At 32.2% G+C, this 14,657-nt stretch overlaps 1 protein-coding gene across 2 annotated transcripts in view; it reads left to right on the forward strand.

Moving 5' to 3' along the window:
- Window positions 1-6: 6 nt before the first annotated feature.
- LOC143247429 (uncharacterized) overlaps window positions 7-14,657 on the forward strand; it is a 110,544-nt gene continuing 95,893 nt past the window's right edge. For both annotated transcript variants that reach the window (XM_076495505.1, XM_076495504.1), the window contains exons 1-2: window positions 7-118; window positions 8,357-8,443. In XM_076495505.1, the coding sequence (XP_076351620.1) occupies window positions 86-118; window positions 8,357-8,443 (120 nt within the window). In that variant the 5' untranslated portion in view covers window positions 7-85. The remainder of the gene's footprint in view (window positions 119-8,356; window positions 8,444-14,657) is intronic.

A 14,657-nucleotide genomic window follows, 5' to 3' on the forward strand; every position in this document is an offset into this window, starting at 1 on the left:
CTCTTGCTTCAACACCATCAGACACTGGTACTTCTCAGATGTGGATGGCAGAAGGTTGCTCACTAATATTCATATTACTGATCAAATGAAGTCTCTGCTAAATCAACAGATGAGAATGGTAATAAAATGGTGGATAATATCCAGATAGTGAAAGGTTTTGTAGTCATTTATGTTATGCCTAAAGGTCACGATATGTATTAAGTTGTATACAAAATATGTTACAGGTTTGTTTTCATAGTGTAACATATTTTTACCTAGAATGCAACTCTAAGAAAACAACATATTTAAACTTTAAGCACTGTATATTTTCCTTCTGTATAAGTCCATATTTAAAGAGTTTTTAGAGATAAAAACAAACAAACTTTAATACAATAGCTTTTAGTGAAACAGGATTGTATGTATTGGCAGCTAACAACAAACAAATGTATGTGGGTTACCTGCCTATGCAAATTTACATTTAGAGAAGTAACATTATATTTCTTCCAGGAAGCTTTAAAAATATAATTTACAGATAATTTGAAAATTAACTGAGACTGGTTTGATATGGATTGCATACAACAATAATTATTTTGGTATAATTTTTAGATACTATAATGGGCTTGATTGGTGAAAGACAATACATGCTATAAATAATATTAGTGTAAATACCAAAATATGCAATTGTGAGCATACAGATCACTAACTCAAGGAACTTGGATAAAGATGAAGCACTCAGGCAGAAATTTCAAATAGGACAATATGCACAGTTTTATTACTATCTTAATAATGTAAAGTAACAGTGTGTCATTAGATAATTACAAACAGAATAAATTGCTTTTAGCAAAACACTTCAGTGTGCTAAACAGAATAACAAGTATGTTTTTGTAGATGGTTTTAATTTACATTTCTACATTTACAAACCTGTTTTTCTGGATATTAGTTGATAATGCAAATTTACTTGCATGAAAGTTGCATGTGAAAAGCTTTTGTGTGACTGTAAGGCTGGACTGCAGTTTTCTGAGAACAAATTCTTGGTGAAACTTGTTAGAGAAAGACTGGAAAAAGACTGATTAACTTGTGATCATTTCAAGCCAGCTTTTTTACAGGCTTTATTTAAAAATATAGACAAAACAATGTTTACACAGTAATATATTGACTTCATTTGTGTAGTACTCATGTCACCCTAGTTAATTAGTGAGTCTGACCATTTTTGTATATAAACCTACTGTTTGCATAGATTTTATTACTTCTGATGATGGTAGCTGAAGCTACAGAAATATTCAGAACAAAACAGTTTAGGGGCATTCTTTGATAAATTGTTTAGACAGAGTATTCATCAATTTAGGGGCAGTTAATTTTAAGAATTTTCTATTCATTCCCAGGCATGTAGCAATAGCTATGGGAATTACACAGTTATAGTTGCACATGCTTTGCTGGGATCATAATTATGCCTCAGGAGCTTTAATTTCTTTCAAGTGTCTACTGGATTTTATTTTCTAACCAACCCTTTTCAGGATATGTGATACTCCTTATCAGATACTCTTTTGACTTCCTGTTTCTCTTGTAAATATTCTGGCAGCATACTGGATTAAATATTATCTAATTGCTGAAGTGTAATAACTGTTATGCCTAGTTACAGTAATTTTTAACAGAAAGTTTAAACTTCTGATAAACAGTTATTTTCTTGGATCACATTGCTATCTGGTTGTATTCTTTATAAGGTTAATATTTTCTCAGCATTCCTATAACTGTGTTGAAAGTTAATGGATTTTTATTCACTGTTATCAAGACATTACTTGTTAATTAATTCATATTTAGTTTACTTATATTTGATAACATGTTACTTTTCTCATATTATAAGGTATATTGGATACTTGAAAAATAATCTTCATTAACTCCTTTTCTGTAGTATCCTACTATTACCAAGCTATCAATTAGATAAATGTAGACAACAGGGGAATATTTTCTGCACTACTTTTATCTCTCATTGAACTTTCATCAAGTTAAATATTTTATGCAAAATATTTGCTTATTCCACATTTTTTTTACATTTGTTTTTTTCTCTTTATCAAAATATAAATAATCTGTTAAATCACACAAATTGATATGCACCTAGAGAAGTAACTACTGTCAATTACTAAAACCTAAATACATTATCAGATTGTTGAATGTTGATTTATATACTAAAACCTTTACTGCTAAACCCTGTGTACATGAGAATTATTACACCAGTGACTGAAACATCATATCTCCCTTACTGTAAAATTTGTAACTTGTAATAAAATAATATTTAATTGCTAAGTAAACTCAAAATGAAACTATAAATGATTAAACATTTCAGGAGTATAAGTATGTCTTTAAATTATTTGTAATTAAAAATTCTGGATGAAAATATCTGTATGTGTAGAACTTTATATTTTTACCAGATCACTGCCCTCCCTTCAGCCAGGCTTTGGCTCAGTATGTTTTCTGTTGAGCAGTCAAAGTTTATCTGAATTTCTTCTTTCACTCTTCTTTTCACTCAGCATCAACTTTTGCTTTTATGTGAATGATGGCTTATTTTTATCTTTTTTTTTCACTTAGTCTCTTAATCACACTTAGTTGTTTACCCAGCTGCTATATTTCTTGAGTATATTACTTACAACTCAAAGTTTTATTTATTATTAACATGATATTTGGTACATCTGGGTTTGTGGTCAAAACAGTTCAAGATATATATACTCTTCAAAAAAAGAAACACAAAAGGGATATTTTTTTTATTTTAAAGAGAAATATATGTAATAACATTACAAGTTCAGAGTACATGATGTTACATGTGTTAAGGCACTGATTGTCAGACCAAAATGACAATAAAAGTTGTGCACTTTGAAAACGGAGGAAAACAATGGATTTTTCGCCAAAACGCATTCGTGTCCAATAAATTTGTTTGAGAGATCTGCATGTTCTGCAAGTGCAACATGTGCAAAATCCTATAAAAGTGACGAGTTCTTGGTTTCCATAGCTCAGTGTTAAGCCACCGACCGCAATACAGTTATGCCAAGACTGACTGAAGCACAATGCAACAACGCCATTGGTCATTTGGAAGCAGGCGAATCTCGATCAGATGTTGCCAGAGCTGTGAATGTCCACCCAAGCACCATCACAAGGCTATGGAATCATCACCAACAACATGGATCAATTTGTGACCGTCCACGATCTGGCAGACCTCGTTTGACCACGCCTGCACAAGATCGCTACATCCTGTTACGTTACCTTCGGGATAGGACCACCACTGCGACGTCTACTGCCTCAACCATACCAGGGCTGCGTGGGATTTTCGATCAGACCGTGCGCAACCGTCGATGAGATTCTTAGGCCCCATGTGCAACCCATCATGGTGAACGTCAGCGACTTTTTCAACATGACAATGCCCGTCCTCACACAGCCCGACTCATCACTGTCTTCTTGAAACACCACAACATCAACGTTCTTCCCTGGCCCCTCCAGATCATCAGATTTAAACCCCATCGAACATCTTTGGGACAAGTTGGACCGACGTCTGCGACGGCGACAACCTCAACCACAGACTCTACCTCAGCTTGCAGCAGCTTTGCAGGCTGAGTGGACAGCCATTCCACAGGATGTGATTCATCATCTCATTGTTTCCATGGGCAGGAGATGCCAAGCAGTTATTGATGCTCACTGGGGGCATACTCGTTATTGACGTTGAGTGACATTAAACTTCAACTAGTGAGCGTGGACTTCGCCTTTGCAGACTTTGCATGTTAAGCAGTGAATCTGCAAAGTTTCACACATGTCATGCAGAACTACCCGGAATAAACTTGTTAACAATTTGTCTCAAATTTTGCCTTTTGCGTTTCTTTTTTTGAAGAGTATATATTGTATTGTAAGTCTTGGAGACTTATTTATCTACTCTTATACCTACTGCTGAAAACATCCTTTTGCATTGAAGTTGATGGGTTCTTTTCATAAAGTTATTTCTTTAGGGATATGTTCATTGTATCACCAATGAAAACTTTCTTATTAGTGGCAACTTATTTCAGAGACCCATTTAACATAACATAATTATTTCTTCTATCACTGATTCCTCCAGTTTTGGCTGGTTTTAAGTTGTTAGCAGCAGATATTTTTTCTTTAACCTGCAGACTTTAATATTTTTTACAGATATCTCCTTGTTGGACTCGAGCGTAATTTTGGAGAATCAACTTTGTTTTGGAGTTTGGACCCATAAGGAAGCATCAGCTTTTATCAATATGTTAGACATTTGGGTTTTTACAAATGCTTATCTCAAATGTCTGCCACTTCTACATCATTTTATGGTAGTTCACATATAGGCAATTCCTCATTGGTGGCTTACTTTACATCAGTAGTCAGGGTGGTATTTTTTCTTCTAGCTTTGCTTTACTGCAGTTTCTTTACTTTTTTGGCATCATTTTCAGCTTGTTTATCTTTAAGTCAGATGAACATTTTGGAAGATCCTCCTTCTCAAAATCATTAGTTTCTCCCCAAAAACTGTACCTTGCCTCCTTTGTTTTATAGCAGCTATACAAATGGATTGTTATGTAATGAATGATGTTTTTTCTGATCTCTTCTTCCACATTTTTGGATACAAACTTTCTGGCAGTGGATGCCACAAGTATGTTTGTATTTTGTTCTTTGATGTGTTGTGTGACTGTAAAACATGGGTAGTTGTTTTTAGCTGAGATTTTGATGATTGTTTGCACTTCCTCAAATAATGATCAAAATATGAAAAGAAATGCAACATGCTGACAGACTATATCATCACTCTATAATCATTATCATGCTGTTTAGCTGATAGAGTAATTGGGTAGATTTTCAAACATATATTTACTTTAGTTTAATTCATTTTTATCTTGCTATTGTTTGATTCTTCTGGTAGTCAGATATATATATGTGTGTGTGTGTGTGTGTGTGTGTGTGTGTTAAATCATAAAAATATCTGAAATGTGTTTAATGAAAATTCCTTTTTAATTAAATTGTTATTACTTGCACAACTTTGCCTGTTGTTATAGTTTTATTCATGTCATTGTGGAACCAAATTTGTTTTTTTTCTTGCAGTGACACAATTTTTAACAATATTGTTTTTTAAAAATCACTATATCTCTGCTGTAATGTTTTTTACCAGTGAAGTTGTGATTGCTTCCTGTATGCAGGGATGTTGGTGCAATTTTGTTATCTGCAAACACCTTTCATGATGTATGCATTATAATCATTGAAGATATATTTTTTATGCATAATAACATGTTAACGTACATATTTACTGAGAAATGTAACTTAGTTGACAAGTAACACATTGAGTTGTAAAGACTCAACATGTAAGGCAGAGAAATGTGTAGTTAGCATATAAATGCCATTACTTACGTAACGTGTTATTAGTGACATTTATTAGGGGCTTGCTTGAGGTAAGTTTCAAGTATATTACTGTTTTGTTTTTTAAGTTTATTTTGAAATTGACAAAATAATTTACTTTGTATGTGCACAAAAGTTCTATTCTTCACTGGACAATGATATCTTTAGTAAAAAGTGTTAAAATTCAGTATAAATGCTGTCACATTCAAACATACATACTGAGCCACCATTTATTTTTCTTGGGTATTTCATTTACTTTTCTAGAGCTTGCACTGATCATGAAAACCTTGGAAAGTCATGGAATTTGTATAACATTTTCAGTGCTGGAAATCTTGGAAAATAAAACGTTTTGATCTGGAGGTCATAGGAGAGTCCTTGAAAGTTTAACCTTATCACTACATCTACTGTTTTTATTGACAATAAATCATGTTTATCTCATTTTTGCAAAAAAGAATCTCTGAAAAATATGAAATATACCTTCTGTACAGCACTAATCAATAACAGGCTTTGAACTTATGTACTTCTATCTGAAAGTGAAAAGAATATCACTGAGCTTGTTGAATTGACAATGAAAATAGCCTCAAGACTCAGTTGGCTAAAATCTCATCATAAAATTGTTCATAAGATAAAGTGGACATTTTGGAATTTTTCTGTTCCCACATTCAGTATAAATGCTTCAGAAATAATTAACAATGTTTCTTTTGAAGTGCTTTATCAGTTATTGCCTAAAATTTGTTAACAGAGAAGAGATAGGGGAATGCACATCCATATGGTAATAGTATAACAGAATGAGTGTTGTCAAACATGAAATAGTCAAATATTTACCATCAAAGAAAGCCTGTTAGCTTGTGCCTTTTTAAATTACTCATTATCCGTGCAGTGAAAGATTTAAGCTGAAATACTTGGAATTATTTTTGGGCCTCTTGAGTAAATATGTTAAGGTCAGTTAGGACTAGATACATTATTGAGTTTTTTCTGCCAGATCTAAGATGAATAAATTTTTTTCAAAAATTGGTTCATGATTTTGCTTGTAAGTACCATATCTTGTGATACTGATACAAGTGATATAACCTTGACAACAAATAAAATTAATCAGGACAACTATTGTCTTAAATGTGTGTATGTGTTGTATAAGAAAACTTAAAAGTCTGAACACTGTTAAAATGTGAAGATTTTTCATTGACCCACAGTGTTTCAAGGTCTTTGTAATGTGGAACTGGGGAAACATACTGAGAAAACATTTGAAAATTGTGTGGGAGAATCACGGGATGTACAATATACTTAATGTTCACAACAATATGAGAGTGGTTTCAGTAACAGTACGAGGGAATATTTGCTTTGTTGGTGTGATGTGTCACGATACGCTCAACAGCCAATCGAGTTAACTTGTTGCTTTATTGGAAAATTGAAATAAATATACAAAATTAATATTTTTCAGTCTTCATTATATGCCAAAAGAGTTTTTACCTCTGATAAAAACACAGAATTTGGATAAAAATGATGAGGCTTTATCATTTGTTATTATACTGAAACTGGGAAATGTTGAGGTATACTTAGGGAAGTTTTATGATTAAGAATTTATTAATTTGTTCAGTAAATCACAGTCACTCAGAATTTATTTTTTAATACCTTATATCCTGGTTTTTTTTTCTGCTTGAATAAGTACTTTTTTCTATAGTTTACATATTAGTCGAAATGTGTCAAAGAAGTACAAATTTAAGATTTTGTTCAGCTGTTTCAGCCCAGCATGGCCACATCATTGGGATAGTCGATTCTTATTCTGAGGGTTATGGGACTGAATCCCCATCCCACCAAACATGCTTGCCCTTTCAGCCTTGGAGGGATTATAATATGATGGCCAATCCTATGGTAAAAGAGTACCCCAAGAGGTGGTGGTGACTAACCACCTGCCATCTAGTCTTTCATTGCTAAGTAGGGATGGCTAGTGAAAATAGTCCTCATGTAGCTTTGTGCAAAATTCAAAAACAAACAGTTGTTTCATTGGGTTAGGATTTATTCTTTAATGGGGTTTTAAATATTGTGAATAATTACACTTACTTAGGTAAACACATGATTTATTGTTTTGATGTTATACAAGTTTTATGTCAGTGTAACTAATAATCCATGTATTTCACTGAAAATGCTGCTCTTCACCTATTACTTTTTTGTTGCAAACAATGACTTTTTTTAATGTATGAAGAATAATATTCTGTGTTTGGAAATAAAATGTAAAATCTTCTTAAGAAAAATATTTTGAAAAATATAGAAACATTTTGTGAAGCATGTGATTTTTTTTCTTTAAAGAGATGGTTACCAATAATAAGTTATTAAACACTGTATACAAGTTTAATTGTTCTTCTTGTGCGGGCCCAGCATGACTAGGTGGCTAAGGTGCTTGACTCGTAATCTGAGGGTCCCTGATTTGAATCCTCGTCACACCAAACATGCTCACCATTTCAGCTGTGGGGGCATTATAATGTGGCAGTCAATTTTGATATTCATTGATAAAAGAGTAGCCCAAGAGTTAGCTGTGGGTGGTGAGGACTAGCTGCTTTCCTTCTAGTTTTACACTGCTAAATTTGGGATGGTTAGCATAGATAGATAGCCCTCATGTAGCTTTGCACAAAATTCAGACCAAACCAAACAAACTTTTTGTGTAAAACAAATTGGAATCATAAAGTAACCATTCAGTGACAAAAATGGACATTCAGGAAAAATATTGATAGTAGATTAGCAAATATGTTAACTAAATGTTAACATTTAGCAAATATGTTGTGAATAAATACTGGGTCTTTAACATTGCACTACAGAGTCTAGAGAAGGCTGTGGTTAAGGATTTATTTTCTTTTGTTGATGGCAATGCAGAAAAATACATTTGATATATATTCTGTTGATTAATGTTGAACTCAAATATTTATTATTATTTATGGATGGTTGAACAGTTTTTAAATGAAGAACTTATGGTACAAATAGCATTTTTGCAATAACTTCCATATTTTACTTTTAGCATGTTCAGCTACTGACCCAGATGTGCCTATTGTCAAAAGATATTACTGGACTTGAGCGTTATTCACATATTGCCTTCTCATTCTTGGTAAGACCTTCAGAGTAACATTCTTGATAAAGATGTTTTCTTGTTATTTTTTTATTATAAAAAGTTTTGAAAATTGATGTTGGTTGTTTATTAACAATAGTAAGTACACATTTTAAGTAAATAAATAAGTTATCTTATATATGTATTATAAATATAAGTGTAGAAGTCTCAGTAACTGAATATTTTTGTAACAACAAAAATGTAATTTCGTTATTACAAAATATAAATAGGGTAACTGTGTAAACCACACACAATAGGTTTTGTAGAGTAATTAAAGTGAGTGAGTTTGTCATTTTTAAACTTTATTCTATTTGATGATTTCAGTTATCAACAAACTAAAGATATAACTCAAATTATTTTAAAAAACTTTGTCCTTATCGTATGAGATGGAAAAGTTCTGTTTCTAAGATGAATTAAATAAACCCTTATAGATTTCACAAGTGATTACAATGCTATAAAAACTTTGTTTAAAAAAAAACAACACCTTTTACAATTAACAGCATAGTTTCTATGTTTGACATTATAGTTGACTTAAATTTGCAGTTATGACAAAAAAAACATGAGTGATCTTCCATTTATGCCATAAGGCATGATGCCTTCCAAAATTTGACCAACAAAATAGATTTAACATTTTTCATGTAATATGCATCCAAATAGTAATATGATAGTAGATTTTTTTTGGTTTTTTTGAGAACACAAAATCAGTAAAAGTAACCCCAAATACATGTTTAATCTTTAGTATAAATGGAACAGCTATAAAATCAGGAGCACAACAAAAACATACTAAAAATAACCCAAAAGGTGTACAGGTAAACAATATGGAATATGGTCATCCCTGGTAGTTATAAATGCTACATAACAAATGTTCATGCTACCCATTAGGTTATTTGAGAGAGGATTGGAAAGTAATTGCCATTCTTTTCTTGGGACTCACTTTATCACCTGAAATATTATTGGAGGAAGTTATAAGGATGCAACTCCCAAGAGCATTACACATAAGCTTAGTAGGACTGAGGCCAAAGGGAATGTACTGCTTTGCTCCATATAAAATAAAGCTTTGTACAAGATGAGTTTTGTTCGGATGTGCAATATTGTTCACTGATGAAAAGTTTTATCCAATAGCTCCTGCAAATTTACACATGTAAGATTATTTAAGGGTCTTATCTCTGCACCATTTGAGTAGACAAGAATCCCTCTCTAAAACACATGGAGACTGGCATGCCCATGTAGAGTGATTCCTGCTCACATCATTAAACCATTGCCTTTTTATGCATCCCTTTTGATTATGTAAGAGAGCTCATTGTGTGTGTCTAATGTTCTTTATAGCTTAAATATTGAATCTGTAGTCAGTTTTAAAAATATAACCTGGATCCATATTTCTTAACCTCTATGATAATGTTGATAACAGAGATTTAAGTAGATGCATACCATGGTTCATCTCATACAGAGTTTATTGCATATGATAGAAGTAGATATCATCCCCTATGTTACCATGGATTAGATCTATAGTAAGTTGATTTGGAGAACTGTTTCTGTTCCTTTTTAGCAATACTGACACACACATTGGTCACACTAGTGTAGTGGCCCTAAGGTGACCTTGCTTTGTTCTTTAAACATTATCTTTGTCATCCTGAAAGTGCATAACCAGAAAATAACACTTCCGTGACTATTGAGCTGTTTATTTATATAAGTCTATGACTGGCCAACCTACTAATCTTCTGACATTTAGTCAAATGTGTCTGTTAGTTCCCAATTCCTAATCTTTTGACATTCAGCCAGATGGATTTGTAACTGCAAAGCTTCTAACTTTTAGCCATGTAAGACTATGACTGCCCAGCCTCTAATCATCCAACCATACGAGTCTATGAATGCCCAGCTTTTAAATCTTTAAGCTTTAAACCTTATAGATTTGTATGTGCCTATTTTCTTATCCTACAGCACAAAGCTACTTGATCTTGTAACTGCTTAGGAACTAAACTTCCATCATTTAGTCATGTGAGTCTGTGACTGCCCAGCTTCTGTCTTTTGCTATTCTGCCACTTGGGTCTGTGACTGTCCAGCAAGTTCTCTTGTACCACTCAGCCACGTGAGCCTGTGACTGCTTGTCCTCTAATCTTTTGTCATCCAGCCATGTGGTTCTATGGCTGTCAACCTCTACTTTTCTGACATTACACCACTTGGGTTTGTGACTGCTCATTCTTTAATATTCTTGTAGATCTTCACTGTAAAGAGGTGTTTAAACATTTAAAACTTACCATGTTTACAATGTGAATTTGAAGATGTTTTAATAGCATAAAAATATAATGTCCAGTCTGTGGTTTTCTTTTATTTACACAGATCTCAATTTGTATATTCCAAGTATAATCAGGTAAAGTAATGTGTAGAGAGCACATTAAGCATTGAAGAACATGTTCTCCAAATGTGGCTTATTTTTCTTTTTCTGATATAAGGATATAATTTATATAAGGATAATAAGGATATATTTAGGATTGGCATACTGGCCATTTGACAAGATATTATTTGATCACTGTTACTTGTCAAATTTGTTTTTTTAACTGGTAGTGGAATCAAATGTGAGAAAATTTAAGGAACTAGTAAAGGTAACCCTTTTATAGGGTCAATAATTTTCTTAGCTATTTTACTTGTGTAGCCTAACTATTGTAAATGGGTTAAAAGTAATTATGAATATGAGCCAATATGATTTGTTATTACTTTAAAAAACTCAAAAATAAATAGTCTCAGGATTTTAAGTATCTAATTAGTATTGTGTTTTACTGTTGGTTATTATGAAGAGATAATTCATGCTCAGTTTTTTTTACAATATTGCTTATGGAATACACTACTCATAAAAATTGAAGTCAGGTTTTAATGTTGTTTTTTAAACTTGAAGAAAGAAAAACACAGTGAGATGTTTGGTAATGATGAAACTTTTTTATCAAGAAGATAAAAACACACTAATGTGCCAAACTAATCTGCAGGACACACTATGTTACTAACAGGAGTGATAGTAAAGGAATTTTTCATTTACTGTAGCTTGTACTGTGATAATCAACCATCACATATTTTCAGTGGATCTGTGCTACTGGGCCTTTACTTAACATACTATATTTCAAGACAGTCCATTAAGAAATAGATGAAATGTAAAATTTCTAATTTTGACCAAATTTTTTCCTTTTTTTTTTTATAATATGCACTGAAAGTGAGAAAACTTTATTTGATAGAAAAACATATTTAACTCTCATGATTTTTTTTTTGAGATTTAGCACAGTGATAGATATTTACAACCTGCAATTAGGTGTTAAATTTGGTCTAAATATAAGCCACATGTACAAATGTATTCCTCAAAAACTGCTTAATTTTGATAAAAATTTTGGGCACACCTTTGCAAAAAGTTAAGTGAGCTATTGGCCCCCGAAATTCTACGACAGTTTCACCTATGAATAAAGGTGAACTGTTTTTAGTTTTATATCATTCAAATTAAAGACGGCAATTTTAGAGTAGCAAAACTATAGGGCAGAAGCACATGTAGATGCATGATTAAGGGTTAGGCCAAGTAAACTAGATTAACAGTTTCAAGCTCAAGGTTTCTAAGGAATCATGTGGGTGGATTGTTATTATTTATTATTCATTGTCTACTCTTAAGCACAAATTTGCTAAATTTTATGAAATTCTTTTAAGTAACCTTAAAACCCCTGGCACCATTTTAACCCTTTTCTGCACACATCACAAAATGAGAGTTATACAGTAGTCCCTGATGAATACAACTCCTTCCAGTAACAACTTTCTGATAGATGTTGCATACAATCATGATCATCAGGTGGAATGTTAGAAAATGGCCTTTCTATAGTAACGTTTCATCATATTAACTATGTAATTTACAAAGACAATGAAAACAGTATGTAACAAAGAGGTCACATGACCAGAGATTGCTTCAGAATTTAGTATATGTATCATGGAACTCCAGGGTGTGCAAGTCCAATTTGTTGGTACATTAATATAGGTAATTTGGTTTAAAATTTTTCAGATTCTGAAAGGTGACTAGGGCCAACCATAAACTGTTTGTCTTTACCATGCTTGAAGAATTAAGGTTTATTATTTTAGTGAATGTAGTAGATTTTGAGTCATTTGCTTAGAATTTAAGTAACTTGATTAGGATTTACTAGTGCATTATGAAGGTTATTAACTCATGGTTTGTTGAGTGACAGGCTTGACTAATGTGTGCAGTAAGTGTGACTAATGAAATATCTTAAAGCATCTGGGAAAGTTGTTAATGTCTTAAGTTGAGAACAGGAAGTCGCTGCAAAGAAGGCGGCTTGAACTTAGCATTTCAGAACATTGATACAGAAGTGTGACATGGTCATTGATGTAGACCAAAGCTGTGATGAAAGCATCCAGTTCCAAGTTATATGTGATCTATTAAAATAAACATGGAAATTAAATAATTTTTAATAAACATGAAACTGTTTTAATCCAATTTGAGTGAAATGTGATAACCTATACCACATATAAACCATTATGATCAACCCTCAGGAATAGCAGCTGACACAGCTTGAACTTGGCTGTTTGTAATTTATTTATTGATTGTTTGAACATTGACTTACAATCAGATGCAAATTTTGTATCATGGTAGATAAGTTGGTCTGTCTTCTACCTTCCGGAATGGAATACTGTATTTAAAATTAATTAAACCACTTTACTATCAGTATATGTTAATTCAGTTAGCATTTTCAAGTATGTTATGATTCAAAGTCTTATATTTTAAGTTGTTTTTCCATTATTTAAAAATAAACTCCTAAATGAATGATAAGAATATTCATGTTTGATTTAATTTGAAGTGTAAGTGGCTATTGCAACTGAACTTTAGACTTTGTTATTCAAGAAGTGACTGTAGTAAAAATGTCTTTCTGGCTGGCAGTAAACCACAGGAAAATACAATTTGTTTACCAGTAACTTGATACAGTTTCTAGAACTGGCCTCAAAAAGAAATAATTAGACATTCCTGATTTCAAACTGTGCCACCTCCACTTACAAAGTAGAACTTGTGTTACTTAGTGACTGTTTTAATTTGAGTAGCATGTTTATAACCAATAGAAAGAGCATATTTTTGCCCTTCAAGGCCTTTTATCCTTACACAACACCCATGTTTTAGATTTGCTTCCAGTGCTGTTATAATGAACCAAGGTTCATTGTAGTGAGCAGTGTCCATAACAATTGGCAACTTTCTCTCACCTTATATATATTTGATAGACAGCTTACAGTTAGGTTTTACTTTTATATTTTAGTTAATTATGTATTATTTGTGTTTTAGGACTTATATTTAAAAGGTTTAAATTATTCTCTACTTTGAATTGCTGAAACAACTTTAAGACACTTATGAGTGCAAAACATATTATGATGGAAAGGCTAAACTTCACAGCAAAAGCTAATGTAACATCAACAAAGAAAAGGAGAGGAAAGTAAGACATTATAAAATAAATTATAAGTGAAACGAATGATAAAGACGTGAAATTATGCATGTTGGTTACTGAAGGTGTCATTAAAATAATCAGTGAAGATTTAAAAGGTATGTGCATGTTTCTGTTTGTTAATTTTAAACATTACATTGCACTATAATGTAGATGATAATAGATAGAGTTAGTGATGTCATAGAGAAAATGACAAAGTATAAAAATTACCTTAGAAACTTTTGATATTCACATAGGAGGTTTTAAAGAGTATGCTAGTGAAATATGAAAACTGCAATTCAATTGCAAATAACTACATTAAATTAATTTTTATTGAAAAAGTAGAAAAAATCAAAAATATTTTACATTTCTGAAATTACATACTTTTAAGGAGATTCTTGTCAAATTGTTCTTGTCCTCTAGTTTTATTTTTGGAATGAAATATTATGAGAGTGATGTTAGTGCTTAGAATTGTATAAACAATTAGTATAAATAAGTTTTTGAGGCCTTGCTATACAGGAAGCTATTAACACTGTTTTAGAGGAAATCTCCCACCATGTATTTTGAAGAACCTTGTTGGTTCTATAAAGTAAGGTCTGTTCTGAATAATAGGATTGCAAACCCAAATCTAATGTAGGTTTCTGTAAAGTGCTGTGGTTTGTTGGTGAATATTGACATAAAAGCCACAGTACCTAATGTTTATTTTATCTACCATCATCTCCCAAGTTGAACCAAAAAATTCAACCTGGTTAACTGATGAATAAACATTT

Source organism: Tachypleus tridentatus, chromosome 3 (assembly GCF_004210375.1).
Source record: "Tachypleus tridentatus isolate NWPU-2018 chromosome 3, ASM421037v1, whole genome shotgun sequence".
Lineage (NCBI taxonomy): Eukaryota > Metazoa > Arthropoda > Merostomata > Xiphosura > Limulidae > Tachypleus > Tachypleus tridentatus.